Source organism: Narcine bancroftii, chromosome 11 (genome assembly GCF_036971445.1).
Source record: "Narcine bancroftii isolate sNarBan1 chromosome 11, sNarBan1.hap1, whole genome shotgun sequence".
Lineage (NCBI taxonomy): Eukaryota > Metazoa > Chordata > Chondrichthyes > Torpediniformes > Narcinidae > Narcine > Narcine bancroftii.
In genome coordinates, this window is record NC_091479.1 from 95738709 (window position 1) to 95756668 (window position 17960).

Below are 17960 nucleotides of genomic sequence, written 5' to 3' on the forward strand. Positions count from 1 at the left end.
ATTTGTTAGATTAAAGAGATCGAAATTTGGAATATCATAGCTCACGCTTTGGAAGATGATACTTTGAAATTAGGATATATTAGAATAGGGAAAGTGTTGTCTATAACCGTGATTGAGGTAAAAACTCAATGCTGGAGAAAATGAGCAGGTCAAACAGTACCTTTCAACTGAAAGATGTTTCGGGGTTGAATTGTTGAGGGGGGGGGGCGAGGGGAAGAGCACAGTCCCTCAGGTAGGAGGCAATAGATGGATAAGGGAGGGAGGGCACAACAGCAAACAATGGTTTGGGGGGGGGGTGGAAGAGGTGGCTCTGTGAGTGGGGTTGGCGACCTGGAGGAAAGAGGGATGGGGAAGAGCAGGAGAATGGAGAGTAGGCTAGCGGAAACCGGGGAAGTCAATTACTGCCATCAGAATGGAGAGTGCTCAGGTGGAAAATTAGCCATGTAGCCGTGTTCCTTTGTTTGTAACTCTCCCAAGTCCAATATCTTCCATTATTCATTCTTATAAATTCCAAGGAATTCAGACATATTATCTATCTTTTCCTGGTTGGACAACCCTCTCAACCCAAGAATTAGTCTGCTTACTCTCATTTCAGACCATCACCAACATTACTGCATAATGAATTTTGATAACGAGATTAAAATTGTGCATTATATTCATGCAAAAAAAAAAGTACTGGAGAAACTCAGCAAGTCAAATATTCAAGGTATGGCCTCACCATAACCCTGTACCTTTCCAAAGGTGTTAAGGTCTAACATTATTTATATGTCTACAGCAATTTTCTGGGAAAGGAAGAGAAAAAGAGGTCAGGTGGACAGTAAATCTAAATTTCTATTGATCTCCATTGTACTAAAGGCCAAGGCTCTTTCAATGAGCAGCAACAAGGTTAACAGAATATTTACTTGAAGACCAGGTTGAACAATTTCAAGAAACCACCAAAAGGTCAGTACAAGTTTCAAAAATAAAATTTGTGCTTAATTAACTCAAGTTCTCTATAGAAGTAACAAAGCACAAATAAGCAGTTAATGTTTTAGGTTTTTCAAAATGCTTTCTGCAATGACTATGGAGACTTTATAGGGATCAGAATTTAACAAATGACTATCTGGCTACAGAACAACTGATCGGAACAGCAAAGCACTGTCGTGATGTACCTCAGGGATCAGTTCAATTACTTTTGGTAGGCCATTTAGAATTTGGACTCAGGCACAAAGTTTACATTTCCAGATGATGCCAGATTAAACAGTGCAATTAACAAAGAAAATGCAGGAATACATTCAGGAATACATAAGTAAAATCTCAGAAGGAACACCTAATTTAATTTGATTAACATTCAGTGAAGGAAAATAAACTTTTTGGTAGGTAGATAATTGGAGGTCCAAATACACCTTTTAAAATAGTGTAGAATGGTGTTGAAAAGAGATTTTAGAACCATAGAATAAAACAGCACAGAAACAGGCCCCTCGGCCCTTCTAGTCTATGCTGATCTATCATTCTGCCTAGACCCACTGATCTGCACCCAAACTATATCCCTCCATGCCTCTCTCATCCATGTACCTGTCCAAATTTTTCTTAAATTTCAAAATTGAGCCTGCATTTCCCTATTCAGCTGGTAGCTCGTTCCACACTTCCACCCTTCTCTGCATGAAGTCCACCCTAAGGTTCCCTTTTAACTTTCCCACTTAACCTATGTCCTCTAATTTGTATCTCACCTACCCTCAATAGAAAAAGCCTGCTTGTATGTATTCTATCTATACTCCATCATGAAAGCACAGAAAGAAAAAAAAAAATCACTTGTGATTCTGGTAGTGTTACACAAAGGAAAGCAAATACAAAAGTTCATTTTTGGAGGAAAACCACTAAAAAGCAGCACTGGTCATGAGAAATTTGTATAATAACATTAGTTAGGCCAAATATTATGGATAGTTAAAACAAAAGTATACGAAGCCATTAATTCACAATAATTAGATTGAACCCTAAAGCCTGAATAGTTTGCGGCACTTCTATCTTGGAATGAATAGATTAAGTAGAGCCATCAGGGCATTTCTTAAGGTAATATGGACAAAACCCATTTGTTCACAGGGAAAATACATAAACTCCAGCAATGGAGGTCAGATTGAATTTTTGTCTCTGGAGCTATGAAGCAGCAACTCTACAAACAGCAACTGTCACCCACGAAAAGGATTTTTTAATGTGAATAATATGGAGAGTGTTGAATGTGGAACAACCAACAAAATGAGTAAATGAGATGAATAGCAACAATACACACTGAAAGCCAGATGAACATGAGAAAAAGGAATAGAAAAATCTTCTGGTAGCTCAAATACGTGAAGGAAAAATACTGCCCTCAAATATTTGAACTGAATATTCCCTTTCTGTGCTGTAGACGCCACATAATTTCTGTGCTTTATCCTCCACTTCATGTAACACCAAGTGCTACAATCCAACATTTCAGTATGTTTGTTCACCCAGTATACATCATTATTTCACAATTTCACTCGATTGAGTAATAGTTCTGCCATTTTCAATGTGACGTTGACTCTACTCAATACATAAATATTTCTCTGGATGAACACATCATTTATACATTTCAACCAATATTCTACCAAAATACATGTATCTTTTTCCTATAAGTTTTGAATTGAATTTATTATTTCAAGTCAAAATGTTAATAATTTCCCCCCCCCCCCCATATGTACCATTTTTAAACACAGAGCACACACATGTGTATATATACTGTAACTGATCAGCGAACTCCAAGACCTGGGATTCAACACACTACTGTGCAATTGGATCATGGATTTCCTCACCTCCAGAACAAATCAGTGAAGATTGGTAAGAACATCTCCTCAGTATCAGAGCACCACAGGGCTGTGTTCTTATATACACGTCTATGTTGTGTACAGTTTTTTTGCACTACCAATAAGTGGTAATTCTGCCTCACTCGCAAGAAAAAGAATCTCAGGGATGTATGTGATATCATGTAGGTACTCTGACAATAAATCTTTAATTAAGTGAGTGTGAGTGAGTGAGTGAGTGAGTGAGTGAGTGAGTGAGTGAGTGAGTGAGTGAGTGAGTGAGTGAGTGAGTGTGTGTGTGTGTGTGTGTGTGTGTGTGTGTGTGTGTAAAAATGTACATAGGAAGAAAAGATTTTTTTTAAATGGTGAAAAGGGAAGAGTGGGAGGAATTCAGACCAACAGACAAAAGATGTTCATTGGATATGATAGGAGGTGAGAAATGATTTTAGCTCTGTGAAAGGAGACCAAGGGAAAAGGGAAGGCAGAGAGAGAGGTGAAAAAAGATGTAATATTGAAGTTTGCTTTTATACTGGCATTTGCTTTTTTAAAAATCTGTGGCCAGGGGCTGAAACTTAAACTCTGCGAATGGAAGATTGGAATAACAAGTCAGAAATTTGCATTTATATGTCATCTTATTGTTGTATTTATCATAAAACACATCCAATGAATTGTTGTGAAATGTAGTGCTCGACTTCAGGCAAATGCAACAAGCATTTTATAAATGACAAGATTCCATGAATGATATTGAAATACTGAAGCAATTATTCTGTTAATGTTGATTCAGAGAGAAAAGGAGCAAATAATACCAGGAGGATTTCTTTCTATTCTTTTAGTCTTTTAGCATTCATTGAACCTGGAAGGCAGATGGGACCTTGGTTTAACATCAAGGGATGGCACTTCTAATGAAGCAGTAGGTCTTCAATATTACATAACAAATTACAAAATTCATCCCATTCCACAAAGTAGTTTAAGGCACAAGCATCTATTTTAGAGGAAATAGTGCAAACTAAGTGAGCAAAGTTTGGGAGGTGGGGGGTGGATTTACCTTGTTCTTGACTTTCAATAATTTTATGCAGCACCTTTCCAGTTTTACAGTGACTGCTTTTCCTACTGTTCATAAGTATTCCATCAGTTTCAGGCACTTTGGTGCATCCTGAGATAATGAAATACAGGCTGTCCCTGGGTTAAAAGTGTCCGACTTACAAACAATCTGTAGATACGAACTGACAAGCCGACAGGAAGTAGAATGACATCAACTTCTAGTTTGAGTGTGGTTGCCATAATTCTAATAGTAATGACCACAAATATTAAATTTTATGAATATTGTGACCTTGCTGTCCCAATAGACCCACTGATCTGCACTCAAACTATATCCCTCCATGCCTCTCTAATCCATGTACCTGTCCAAATTTTTCTTAAATTTCAAAATTGAGCCTGCATTTCCCTATTCAGCTGGTAGCTCGTTCCATACTTCCACCCTTCTCTGCATGAAGTCCACCCTAAGGTTCCCTTTTAACTTTCCCACTTAACCCATGTCCTCTAATTTGTATCTCACCTACCCTCAATAGAAAAAGCCTGCTTGTATGTATTCTATCTATACTCCATCACGAAAGCACAGAAAGAAAAAAAAATCACTTGTGATTCTGGTAGTGTAACACAAAGGAAAGCAAATACAAAAGTTCATTTTTGGAGGTAAACAACTAAAAAGCAGCACTGGTCACCGCCAGCCACCACACCGATCTCGGGGGGATGGGGGGGGGGTGGAAGAAGAAGCAGCAGCATGTGCAATCGTGACACCACTGTCAAGTTGTGCCACACGTGGTCTGGGCAAAGCGGCAGGCAGGCAAGGGGATGAGCTGCCCAGAAGAGGGGAGGGGTGGGAGTGGAGAAGCAGCATGCACAATCACGATGCCCTGCAAAATGGCTGCTGCTTCACCCCTCAAAATAGCTGCCTCTCAGTCTTAAAATGCGATTAAAAGTATTATTACCTGTATTATTATTATGTACTGTACTATTGTGTTTCAGATGTATTAGTGTATTGGGGAGTGTTTTATATGCATTTATTTTAAAGGTAATACACACACATTATACACCAAGACAAACATTTGACTAATGGATGCTAAATAAGGACCGTATGTCAATATACTGAAAAACAAATTCAGGTTAAAGACAGATCTAGATAATGGCACTCTTATTTAACCCAGGGACTGCTTGTATATTACAGGTTGAGTACCCCTTATCTGAAGTTCTGAAATCCAAAATGCTCCAAAATCCAAATTTTTTGAGTGCCGACATGACATCACAACTGAGTGCCTGTTTGTTACTAACCATCAACACTGCCAGACCTATGTGCATTACTCACTCTGGTTTTTTTGCCACTCAGCAGAATTTCTAGTGTTTGGTTCGGCATTTAATCTTCTTTTGTAAGCAGACATCAAGCTTTTTTTGGTAAGTAAAATTACATTATTCACATTGTTAAACACATTATTCCAAATTCTGAAAAAATCTAAAATCTGAAACAATTCTGGTCCCTTGCATTTTGGAAAAGGGATACTCAACCTATATATGCATTATCTTCTTTGTTTCTTCCTCTCTGTCCCAGTATTTTAGAAAGATCTTCTCTTTCTGCCAATGGGAACAAAATACTCCTGACTAAATCAACCGCAGTAAAGCCCATTCTCTTTCTTGGAATCATGAAATGGGTATCTTCTTCTTCTTAAAGATGCTCTTAAATCCAATGTCTTAATCAAACCTTCAATCACCCATTCCAATATTTCTTTTGTAGCTCAGCATCAAAATTATTTTTAAATTTCTCCTTTTAAGTACCTGGGACAGTACGGAGTTAAAGGTGATGAACCATTCAAAAGAATATGGTGGCACTGCCAAAGGTGCTCTAATGCTGGTGTGGACCTGGGGAGACATAGCGCTCCCCTGCTGGGTCATATCGCCCAGTTCGAACAGGCTTAAAATGGCCCGTTAAAGGACCAGAAAGTGTTTTAATTTAAAATCCTGTGATCACAGAGTCTGGGCCTGTGATGGTGGTGCCGAAGCTTGACAGCATCCTTGAGAGGTTGCCGACTCCAGGGGAGCATCAGACTGACACAGGGCACTAGTAATAGGGAGAATACACCCCCTACCCCCCGTTGAGAAGGAGATGAAGAAGAGACGACTCCCAGGACTGTGATTATGGTGGTGGACCAGCAAGGGGCTGGCCACACACAGGCAACCAGCTATTGGTGACTTGCAAGTGAGGAGCCCACACTGACTGCGGGCTACTGGCGGCTTGAGGTTAAAGGACTCACACCAGGCTGGACACTGGATCATGAGAACCAGGTATTGGGACCAGGATTCGAGAGGATGATGAGGGCAAAGAGGACTCTCGTAGGACCCTGCGCACTGAATGCTTTCTTATCACGTCGGATGGTTGTCAATGGTTTGAACAGAACTGGAGTCTTGTGTGGCTGTAGAGGGTGCAGGCGATGCCACAGTCACTCCGTGACTCTTGGCTAACTCCTTTTTGCTTCTCTTTCTCTGCCAGTAAGAAGCAGCAGGCGATGCTAATAGTGAATCTTTGCCTTAAGGCGGATGAAAGGCAATTTTGTGTAATATTACATTTCTGTTTTATTACATGACAATAACTAGTATCTGATCTGATGATTAAAACCAGCTTGACATTTGCAATATTCCACACACCATTGGAAAAAGCAACATGGATCAAATGTAAAGAAAGCCTAGGTTTTGTATTTAGGCTTATTCAGTACCACACCAAGTACCTGACTGACACATTTACTGGGTGATTTGATCCTGACATGAGATGAAATAGGCATTGGGACACAGGTCAAGAAGTAGTCACGATGTTCGGTGTGGCTTATGTGAAGTGTAACAATTGGATCAGTTCAGCCAAACAGCTCATTTCTGTGCCTTCTTTGTGTAACTGATAAAAATCACAGCAGAGAGAGCGATGTTTAATTTAGGCAGCTAATAAATACTTAATATCTGCTCTATCAGCAAGCACATGAAGATGAATTTCTATCATATTTTATTCATGTAAAACTATTGGCTCTACATGACCTACTTTCTCCATTAACAAAACAACTACATTGGGTACAGGGCTGGGGTGAGCAGAGGATTTAGTCATTTTCACTCACTGCATCTCAACTGATCTCAACAGCTCAGCATCATTCAGACCATGTAATCTTTTTTATATCAAGCCTGCAGCGTATGGTATGCAACAGCTTTCTAAAAGACAATTCTTTTTACACAAAAATTAAAGTTTACCTCACCATGGGGAAAAAATATTTCCAAGCTGTAGCATCAGAGCCATGTGAAAGCTTAAAAACATTTTTTAATAGTTTTTTTCAGTACAAATGTATAACTTGGCTCTTTGAAGTCCAAACTGGCATCAATTTTTAATTTGTATTTCAAGAAAATGTTTTTTCAAAAAAAAAGCCATCTGACAGAAGAGATGGCAGGATTTCAATAAAATCCAGGAAGTCTGAGGCAGCGTTCCAGCTTTGCATCCTAATTGCAAAGAGCGATTGGACATGATGGATTACAGGAAAGCTTACCTTTCTACCTAATGTGTTTTTGGGGAACATAAAACTGGAAAAAATACTGACCTCACTCAGCAATTATCAGCTGATGGCTGTCATCTGAGGAACAGTCTACGCTTCATAGAATCTCAGCCAAATGATAATGAGTAGAAATCAACCCACCGACTCTGTTAGAAGTGAAACACGCAAGTCTGCAAATGCAGTGATTGTAATAAAAACACAGAAATGCTGGAGGATCTCGCAGTGTCCAGAGGAGGTAAAGAAATTTTTCAGGCCAGAGACCTTTTTTAAAGTATGAGAAAAACTTCTGTTCTGTTGTTCAGTTAGATCATGCCTGATCCATGTCTCAACCCCATTTATCTCCCATCCTTCAGTTACATGCTCCTATTTTTCCATCCATTTTCATTTGTGTAGGACTGTCACTTTAAGAGAACAGATAAAACAAATCCTGCGGGCTTTGGAGTGTCTGTGAAACTGACTGCAGGCTGAAGACAGCATGTTCCTTAATTGCATACATTTGAAAGAAGCAAGGCAATGTCCCTAAAACCCAGGTGCAGAGACCATGTAACCAACAAATTAAGACTGAGTACAGAGTTTTCATCAGGTGGCCATTTTAAGGAGACAGCACAAGAGCAAACAGCTCTTGGAAGAAATGCTGTGCTGGATTGGCCTCATGTATGGTTATAGACAATTTATCTGATTTCCTCTTGTCTGTGATAGAAGAATGAGAATACCACTCTGTGACCAAAGGAGTGAAGGTTACATTTGTTTGGCTGACCCATGGAAAGGGCTCTGAAAGCTTTGTGAGCATCACTTGCTTCGTGTCCCATACGCAAATGAAGAGCATAGTTTTGGTTGTCCCTCATCAAAAATCATTTCGCTGGAAGCATCTCAACAAGGATTTCATGAGTTTATAAATTTTTTTTTAACCCCCAGTCTCTTTCATCCACTTTATGAACTATTTATTTCATCTAACGCCTGCATGTCGCATCCGTCTAATGCCTGCGTGTCGCGTCAATTTCAAGCCTTCATGTCAACACTGATTTTCTGAAATTGAATTTTGAACTGCCTTCTGAGAATTGTGCCTTGAACTGTAGTGACTTGGAGTATTCCACACAAACACACCAGTATATTCACACATAGGGGCTAATTTAGATAAGTTTAGATAAATTAATTAAATTAGATAAAGTGTTATATCATTGTTAATTTAGAATTAAAAATATTTTAAGCATAACACCATCTGGGCTCATTTCTATTGCCGCTGTCTGGTATGTAACAATTCCATGATGACCTTTTGCTTTTTCCAACAAAAAAATATTAATCTTTGAAGTGAAAATGAATTGAGGTGGCATCCATGGACCTTTGGAGGAGCATGTCCAGATTTATGTGCCAAAGTTCCTTCATCAATCTTGAACGATCTCTTTACATAGCACTGATAAAACATAATCGACTTTGAACGGTAACCTTATTTTTCTCTGCACAGGTACTGCCTGGCCTGTGAGTGTCCACCATATTTTCTAATTTATTCACTGTAAAGCCCTCTCTTTTGGATTCTCCTCTAAAGGCCTACAGTTTGTTTCTACCACTTTTAATATTCAAATTAAACCTCCCCTCTAATTCCGAAAGCTAAGTTTATGATTTCTTCAGTTCATTTTTTAAACTGTATTATCATTCTCCTGAATCTCTGCAAATCTCCATCCTTTCTTGGGGTTTGATATTTTACACAATATTTCAATGGGGTCCGAATCCAGTGTCTTTTGTTGCTTTTCAACCAAGATATCATTCCTTCTTAAAGGTCATGAATACATAATGGTGAAAAACTGAGGCCCCAGTGCACCATTTGTATCATCTTGCCATTCCAGTAACAAACCATGATTTCACTAATGTTATCTCATGCTCCCCAACCAATTATTAAATAATATAACAAGGTTATACCTAGTTCTATGGGTTCTCATTTTTTTAAATCAATTCCACTGAATCTTATTAAATGCTCTCTAGATGTTGTTATAATTTGCAGCAGTTTAATAATTTCTCATCTGAACAAAGCCTTTCTTTCAAAATGTAATACCTTTATGCCTCTCCTTTCTCCCTTGTGAATCAATATGAATTTCCACCTTTTATTGCGGCCATTGTTTGCTTACGGACTATTCCCTTAGAAAATGTAAGAGGAAGGCATTCAACTACAGTCTCCTCTCCCAACCATGAATAAATCCTCCCAGAAAACAGCCTCAAAAGTCGATCTGAATACCTGAGGTGACGATGCAATCGTACACATTGTGCAAAAACTCTTTTTCTCTGATGCTCACTTCGAAAGAGAATATGCATTAACCATTAACCATAAATCTATGGTGTTATTCAAGTTCGTTTGCAAGAAATTTGCTATATTGATCTTTATTAAGCCTAATGTTGTGATCCCAAACGTTTTAATCTCACCTTAATTTCTTACATTACATCTTAATTAATGGTATTATGCTTAACATTAAAATGTACAGTTCAGTCCTTTGCTTTAATACAATGAGTATAGAACTACACTCAAGCTTTACTTGGATCAATTCGAAACCTCTCAGATAAAGCTCCTGTGTTCTGGGGAAAGCCGCAGACCTTCAATCCTTCATCAAAATCCAGCTTGGGTTCTTAGAATGTAAATAATCATGACTTCAATCCACGTCTCAGTATTGTGCTGCATGTGTTAATGTGGCAACCATTATCTTGCTATTCTAGGTCAACGTCTATTGAAGAACCAATGAATGAATCATTAAACAATCCAATTTATTAGCCAATAAAAACTCTTGTTTGTAAGATTGCTATTATAGGCATTTTTCTTAAAATAGTTAAATAATGTCCTTCCATGCTGTAAATCTCTGGGGATGGTGTTCTTTTCTTGCATGGCATGAGTGGATATTGTATCAATGTTCGACGTTGACGAGCCTAATCCAAAACATATACTGTGGATGAATGGGATAATGTTGACTTTATAAAACGTGAGTGGTGGTAAGCTTGCTCCCTAATTATTGGGACAATAACATTTTGCTGGCCTTTTTAAATAAAAAACTTTATCATAGAGGCTGCATAAATCAGGTGACTTGTTAAGGTAGATTTTTTTCCCAAAAGCTGAATATGGAACCTAATAGAGCTACAATGCAGGGTGTATTTAAAGCAGAGATTGATAGGTCCTTGATTAACCAGGGCATCAACAGTTGTGGGGAGAAGGTCGGGCAGTGGGGCCTGAGTGGGAAAATGGGTCGCCTCTTGTCAGAACGGTGCGGCAGACTTGATGGGCTGAAATAGTCCATTTCTGCTCCTATATCTTATGGTCTTAAAAACAAAATAATTCAATGATCTCCCGGGTTAATGGTAAAGCCATTGGTGCTTTTGCACCAATGGAGAGTGCTCAGTTAATATACTGACAGGACTTTCTATCTACTGCAGCTTCCTGACGCTTTAGCAGAATCACTACGAGCTAATAATGAATTTTCTGTGCACTGAGCAAAGTAGATTATCATATCTTCCATAATGACCTTTTGTACCCATTTTTATTCCACAGTATTGCTGCTCATTTAATGCCTCGCTGGATTTCTCGGCTGGCGCAATAATATCCTTTCTCAAATGTGAAGTATCAGTTTACTGTGTATGGGGTTCAATAATGAAACTTAAAGAACAGCTTTAAAATTCACTCAGGAGTTAAGCTCCCGTACAATTAATAAGATATTGTATTCATACTCTGCATTCTGGGTATTCTTTACTTATATAATTGACTCTTCGAACCCCTTGGTACCTGCACCATTTCTGAATCCATTAAGCAACTGCTCGAGCTACCTGCAGTTAGTCGGAAATCCTTCATTTTATTCATTTTTATTTGCAAAATATTTACTTTCATCTTTTATTGTGAATAATTTCTTACCCTCATTCCCACCTCTGCTACTTCTGCATGCAATGGTTGACATTGGAAAGGAGCTTTTAGTTCTGTGCATTGTGGTGCAGCATGAGGCCCTCATTTTCTTCCAGTTATTTAAATGGATGGAAAATTGTAAAACTATTGAATGAATCACAAGATGAGTCTTTCATTATGCATGGGGTACTTCAGGAAAATGTATGTAATCTGACATTTGTGTCATTATTTGCTCTTTGGGTCCTTTTCCCAGTGATAAACTGTGGCATGTTATATGATGAAAAATATCCTAAAGTGATTGACAGAATGTAAATCGGTTTTAAGAAGAAAACCTTCCTACTCGTCCCGAAGAAATGCACGATCACAGGCCGAAAAGACCATCATCCAGTGGCTCTGACAGAAGCTGCTCATGGCTCACAACAACTCTCACCTCCCTGCCAGCCTCGACCCACTTCATTTAATCCAAACAGGCCTATGGCAGATGCCATCAGCCTTGGCACATTTGGACTACCAAGGACTCTTAAGCCAGAATCCTCTTCGCACTACAGCTCTGCCTCCGATACCATAAACTCATCCCCAATCTTGGCCTCAACAATCCCCAGCTCTTTGTCTTCATGTTGAACAGTCTGCAATGAGTCAAGCTAGGTAGCAACACCTCCTCCACATTCACATCCAACACCCCATGAGGATGTGTACTCTACACCTCCTTTCCCCTCTATAACAACGACTGCATCACCAAACATTGCTCCATCTACCATCTTTGGCAGCATTTACCAGAAGTGTTGCTTAAATAGGGCTCAAAGAATTATTGAAGACCTTTTCCATCCACCACACAGTATCTTTGACCCACTACCATTAAGAAGGCAGTGCATGAGCTTGAAAATCAGGTCTACCAGGCTGGGAAATAGCCTCTTTCTGGAAGCTACGAGATTGATGAATAATAACCAAATAAATCATCTCATAATTTAAAGAAAATATATAAATATTGTATCTTTAAATATTCACAGTTGTGGTGATACGACCACCAGCCGACTGCAGGGGGTGATCTCAGTACCTGCAGGAAGACCACCTAAGGGGCTGACTCCATCTGGCCAGCTGTCAATCAGCCGACCTGAATATAAACCTGAGCCGGCCCTTCCTGAGCCAGTCACACAGGCATGAACTAGTGTTCAGACTTTTACTGGAATAAAGCCTGTTGCACAGTCTTTTGAGTTTTGTGTTTGTTCGCTGCTTTCTCAGCACACTACAACAGTAAAACCACTATTAACCAGAATTCAAGCAACCAGCAAAAAGTAATTACAGAAAACAAATAGGATTTGCCAATCCATGCAACACGCAACCTCAAGCAACCAGAAAATTCACTTATCTATAGGTGCTGGATACCAAGGGTTTTACTGTATGTGATTATTATGTACCATGTATTGTGTGTGCACCGAAGTCTGGGAAATGTTATTTCGTCAGGTCACAAAGATAAGCGTATACAGAGCCGTTGTCATACCCACACTCCTGTTCGGCTCCGAATCATGGGTCCTCTACCGGCACCACCTACGGCTCCTAGAACGCTTCCACCAGCGTTGTCTCCGCTCCATCCTCAACATCCATTGGAGCGCTCACACCCCTAACGTCGAGGTACTCGAGATGGCAGAGGTCGACAGCATCGAGTCCACGCTGCTGAAGATCCAGCTGCGCTGGATGGGTCACATCTCCAGAATGGAGGACCATCGCCTTCCCAAGATCGTATTATATGGCGAGCTCTCCACTGGCCACCGTGACAGAGGTGCACCAAAGAAAAGGTACAAGGACTGCCTAAAGAAATCTCTTGGTGCCTGCCACATTGACCACCGCCAGTGGGCTGATAACGCCTCAAACCGTGCATCTTGGCGCCTCACAGTTTGGCGGGCAGCAGCCTCCTTTGAAGAAGACCGTAGAGCCCACCTCACTGACAAAAGGCAAAGGAGGAAAAACCCAACACCCAACCCCAACCAACCAATTTTCCCTTGCAACCGCTGCAATCGTGTCTGCCTGTCCCGCATCGGACTGGTCAGCCACAAACGAGCCTGCAGCTGACGTGGACTTTTTTACCCCCTCCATAAATCTTCGTCCGCGAAGCCAAGCCAAAGAGAAGAAAGAAATGTACAGTCAGATAATAATAAACTTAAACTTGAAATCTGCAAATGACACAAGACTCAAAGGCTAAATATCAAGTAATGATGAGAGGGAATACAAGAAACAGACAGAGTCTAGTGGTGGTCAGGTGCCAAAATAACAACCTATTTCTCAACCTCAGTAAAACAAATGAGTTGATCGTAGACTTCAAGAGCAAGGGGATGGGAAGGCATAGAGCCTGCTCCCTATCCATAACAATTGTGTTGAAGTGGGGACAGCAGATAATTTTGTTCTTGGGATAAACATTTCCAGCGATTTGACCCTGACCAACCATGTTAATGTGATGGTCAACAAACTACACCAATGCTTCTTCTCCCAAACAGACTTTGGCCTTGGAGAGTGGAATAGAAAGGGTGAAGCAGAAAAGGACAGAGTTGGAAGATTAGATCTCTCTATGGATTCTAATGTTGGAATAGTTCTGCAGCGCTGGGAAGGCACAGGGCCAGGAAGGATTAAAGGTAAGGATTTGTGGGACCCTGAGCCAAAAATAAAGTCATGAAGTTTTGGAATTCACCAGACTCTTTGCCTGGAGTCTAGATTGACATAACTAACTTTCTGAGATAATCTCAGATTCAGCTAAACCCCAAGATTGTGGGGATCTCCCAGTGGCAACACCTTTCAATTCCCTGCCCCATTCTTTTGCCAGCCTATTTGTCCATGTTCACATGCACTGCCAAACAGACCACATGCAAATTGGAAGAACAATGCCTCATATTTTGTCTGGGTTCTCTCCAACCGGTGGCATTAACATTGGCCTCCGAATTCCGTTAGTCCACTCTCCCCCCTTCTATCCCTATTTCTCCTTTCTCTTTCCTTTTCCCCTCTGTCTCCTTTCCTCCAGCTCTGCATTCACAGAGCCACCCCCTCCCCTCAATCGATACTCACCTTTCCTGTCTTTCTACCCATGTTCAATCATTACCTTTTGTCTGTTGGTCTGTGCCAACCATGCCCATTCCTTTCTTCTCCCCAACCATTTGATTCAGGCATCTGCCTGCTTTTAACTCATACATTGAAGAAGGGCTCAAGCCTATGCACACGGAGAGACCTGCTGAGTTCCTCCAGCAATAATTAACTTTCTTCCTTCCTACAGTTAATGTTTCAGTTTTCTTCACTAACCCAATGTGGTTTGTTAAAGGTAAATTATCAATGAATGCGGGCATTGCTACTACGCCATGCTAAAAAAGCAAACAGGATCATAGAAGATGACAAACTTAGTCAGATCCAACACAGACCCCAACCTCCCATCCAATTAATGTCTCGATATGAGGTTCTCTGCCTCAAGAAGGCACTTCTCATGACAAATTTGGCAGATTGAAGACCAGAATCTCCCAGTTCAAGAATAGTTTCTTTTCAACACCAATCAGGCTCTTGAACCTCCCCTTGTTATACTAAATCAGGGACAAAAGGAACGTTTGCACTATTGCAAGGACACTATTTTTTGGACTGTGAATATTTGCTTTTTTTTATTGTCTCTTTTTAATTAAAAAAAGTGTACTATTAATTGTTTTTGTAGTTGTTGATTTTTTTAAAAACAGACTACCTGTTCAGCTTCAGCAAGTAAGAATTTCAGTGCATTTGGACAATGTACATGACAATAAACTCGACCATTAGCATATAAAGCAGAACCTCACTCAATTACTTAATGCTAATATATATCTATATATAGCAAATACTGCGAGCAGAATTATAGTGTTGTGTAACATTGGTATATTTCTGGTCAAAAGGCTCATTGTAATTCACTTAAGGAAAACTATTCGCTTTAAATTATAAATCAGATGGTATGGAATTTTTAAGCACTCCTCCAATGTATTTTTATTCTTGTTCATTCCAAAATGTTGCTGTGACACCAAAGTCCAAATTTTAGTCATTATACTATTCATTTTTGAAACTGCCCACAAAGATTCAACAGTCGATGGAGCAAGTATTTACTCTTTTAAATCTTTACAAGGTCATCCCAAAGCCTCCTTCACTCCACCTAGCCTATTCAATCATTCCTTAGAATTCAAACCCTCCAATACAGCCAACAACATCCTTGTTGTTAATTCTTGATTCTTCACTATTAAAACCTCAGTTAAACATTCAAAAAGTCATATACAGTAACATTTCAATGGTAGAATAGAGTGTTCAAGGATGAAGTTCATGCCAAGTCAATGTTAATTGTCTCAGCAGAGATAACAACAGCTCTCTGCTAAGGAACATGAACAATGACATCTGAATTTCTGTGTTAAATTGTACACGTATGAACAGGAGAAGTTTCTGTCAGTTCACTGTGACTGTAAATGTGAATAGCTCATTATCGCTGAACTGAAAACTCCAAGCCAATTTTGTAGTAACACATTAGCTATTCATCTTCTCTCTTAGACCTAAAACTGGATAAATGGATCTTTGAAACTGTCTGATTTTCAGTTGCAAGGACTTGAATAGAAATGAAAATTCAGAGGAAGGCAATACCCAGCATTAGTTTTGTCTTACAACTTCAAAGTTAAGATATTCCCTTATTCGATTGACATAAAAAATGTGTCAACAAATATAATTTTTTGAATATGGAACACACATATGCACTTAGTGAAACATAAACATCTGCAGACACTGTGATTGTAATAAAAACACACAGAAATGCTGGAGGATCTCAGCCAGTCTCGCAGCGTCCATAGGAGATAAAGATATATTGTCAACGTTTCAGCCCTGAGCCCTTCTTCTTCCTTCCTCAGAGTCCTTCATTGATGAAGAAGGGCTCAGGCCCAAATCGCTGGCAATATACTTTTTTCTCTTATGGAGACCAGCTGAGTTTCTCCAGCATTTCTTTGTTTTAAGGAACCATAAATGTCATGGCGGTGGTGGGGGGGAGGAAATACTGCAGATGCTTAAATATCTGAAATAAAAACAGAAAAGGCTCAGCTGACTAGGCAGCATATGTGGAAAGAAGAAAAAAAATAAAATTGTAGGTTGGAATATAACAAAAGGTAGAAAATAGCAAATTTCATAGACCCTGAATGTTGAAACAGTTGACGCTTTCAGAATTGAGAGCAGCAGAATTTTGATATTTCAGGTTTGAATTGTAAAATGTAGACAGCAAGATGTAGATGCAGCTCAAATCAACTGGGATCTAATTAAATGGAAGAAGAGTTCAAAAGGCTGAGTAGACCATGAGTTCTGGTGTATCTTTTCCCTGTAATTAGTAATGAGAATGGTGAGCATGGATTTGAAATATTGTTGCTAAACACAAACCTTCACAGTAGGCTTCATCATCACGGAGAGCTGTGAAGCCAGTTTTACATCTGCAAGTTGCACCAGCTTCCAAGTTTACACATTCAGAATTCTCAAGGCAGTTGAAGTTCTCAGAACAAAAGTCGTAGCCTAGAATAAGAAGAAATAAGTGAATGGAACGATTTTACCAAGTTTCAGTGGCATGCAGTTTTTCTGAGCTTTCACGCAGTAGAAATTGTTTCAGTGGACTTCACTTGATGGCAGTCAGCTTAACCTGAACACAAGAGCGTGAGAAATGGGAACAGGAATAGACCATCCTACCATCAAGCCTGCTCTGTCGTTCAATTAAGATCATGGCTAATTTGATGATGGCTCATCTCCAACTACCTTCCTTTTTCCCCTATATCCCTTAATTCCCCTGCTTTGTAAAAAAAATCTACCCAACCTTGTCTTAAATATATTCACTGAGGTCGCCTCCACTGCTTCAATGGGCAGCGAATTCCATAGATTCACCACCCTCTGTGAAAAGCCGGTCCTCCTCACCTCTGTCCTAAATCTACTCCCCTGGATCTTGAGTCTATGTCCCCTAGTTCTGGTCTTCCTCACCAAAGGGAACAACTTACCTACCTCTATCTTATCTATGCCTTTCATAACTTTATACTTTTCTATAAGATCCCCCTCATTCTTCTAAATTCAAGCAAGCACAGCCCTAGATGACTCAAAGAAGACATAAGAGATGCAAATGCTAGAATTAAATTAAATTTAAATTAGCCATACAACACAGTAACAAGCCCTTCTAGCACACAAACCTGTACCACCCAATTGACCTATAACCCCTACACACTTTGAAAGGTGGGAAGAAATTGGAGAGCCTGTATGAAACCCATCCAGACATGGGGAACACATACAAACTATTTACAAACAGTGCCGGAATTGAACCCAGGTCACTAGCGCTGTAACAGCACATGCTAACCACTACACTATCAGCTGCGCTAAGCTTGCTGGAGCAAGAAACAATCTGCTGGTGGAATCCAATGGGTCAAGTATCCTGATTAAATGTTTCCAACTGGAAACGTCGACAATTCCTGTTCCCCCCACTGATGCTGCTTCCATTAGCTAAATTCCTCCACAGATTGTTTTTCGTTTAACCTGACATTTGCAAGTAAGATTCTGTTCATTAAGTACACAAAAGTAGATCCTGTTTGCCCATGGTTTATTAGTTTATGCATCCAAGGACTGAAAATTCATTGAGTCACATTCAAAGGTAAGGATTAGTATAGATTAAATGACCATTCCAGTTGGCTAAAAGCTTTATTAGCTCGATAATAGAACTATTATCCATTATTGTCT

The 17960-nt window shown here is 39.7% G+C and overlaps 1 protein-coding gene across 1 annotated transcript in view; it reads right to left on the reverse strand.

The window, feature by feature from the left end:
* The window catches only part of LOC138745639 (protein kinase C-binding protein NELL2-like), a 198331-nt gene that overhangs the window by 106545 nt on the left and 73826 nt on the right, over positions 1–17960 (reverse strand). The window contains exon 12 of the mRNA XM_069902865.1: positions 16632–16760. Within this exon, the coding sequence (XP_069758966.1) occupies positions 16632–16760 (129 nt within the window). The remainder of the gene's footprint in view (positions 1–16631; positions 16761–17960) is intronic.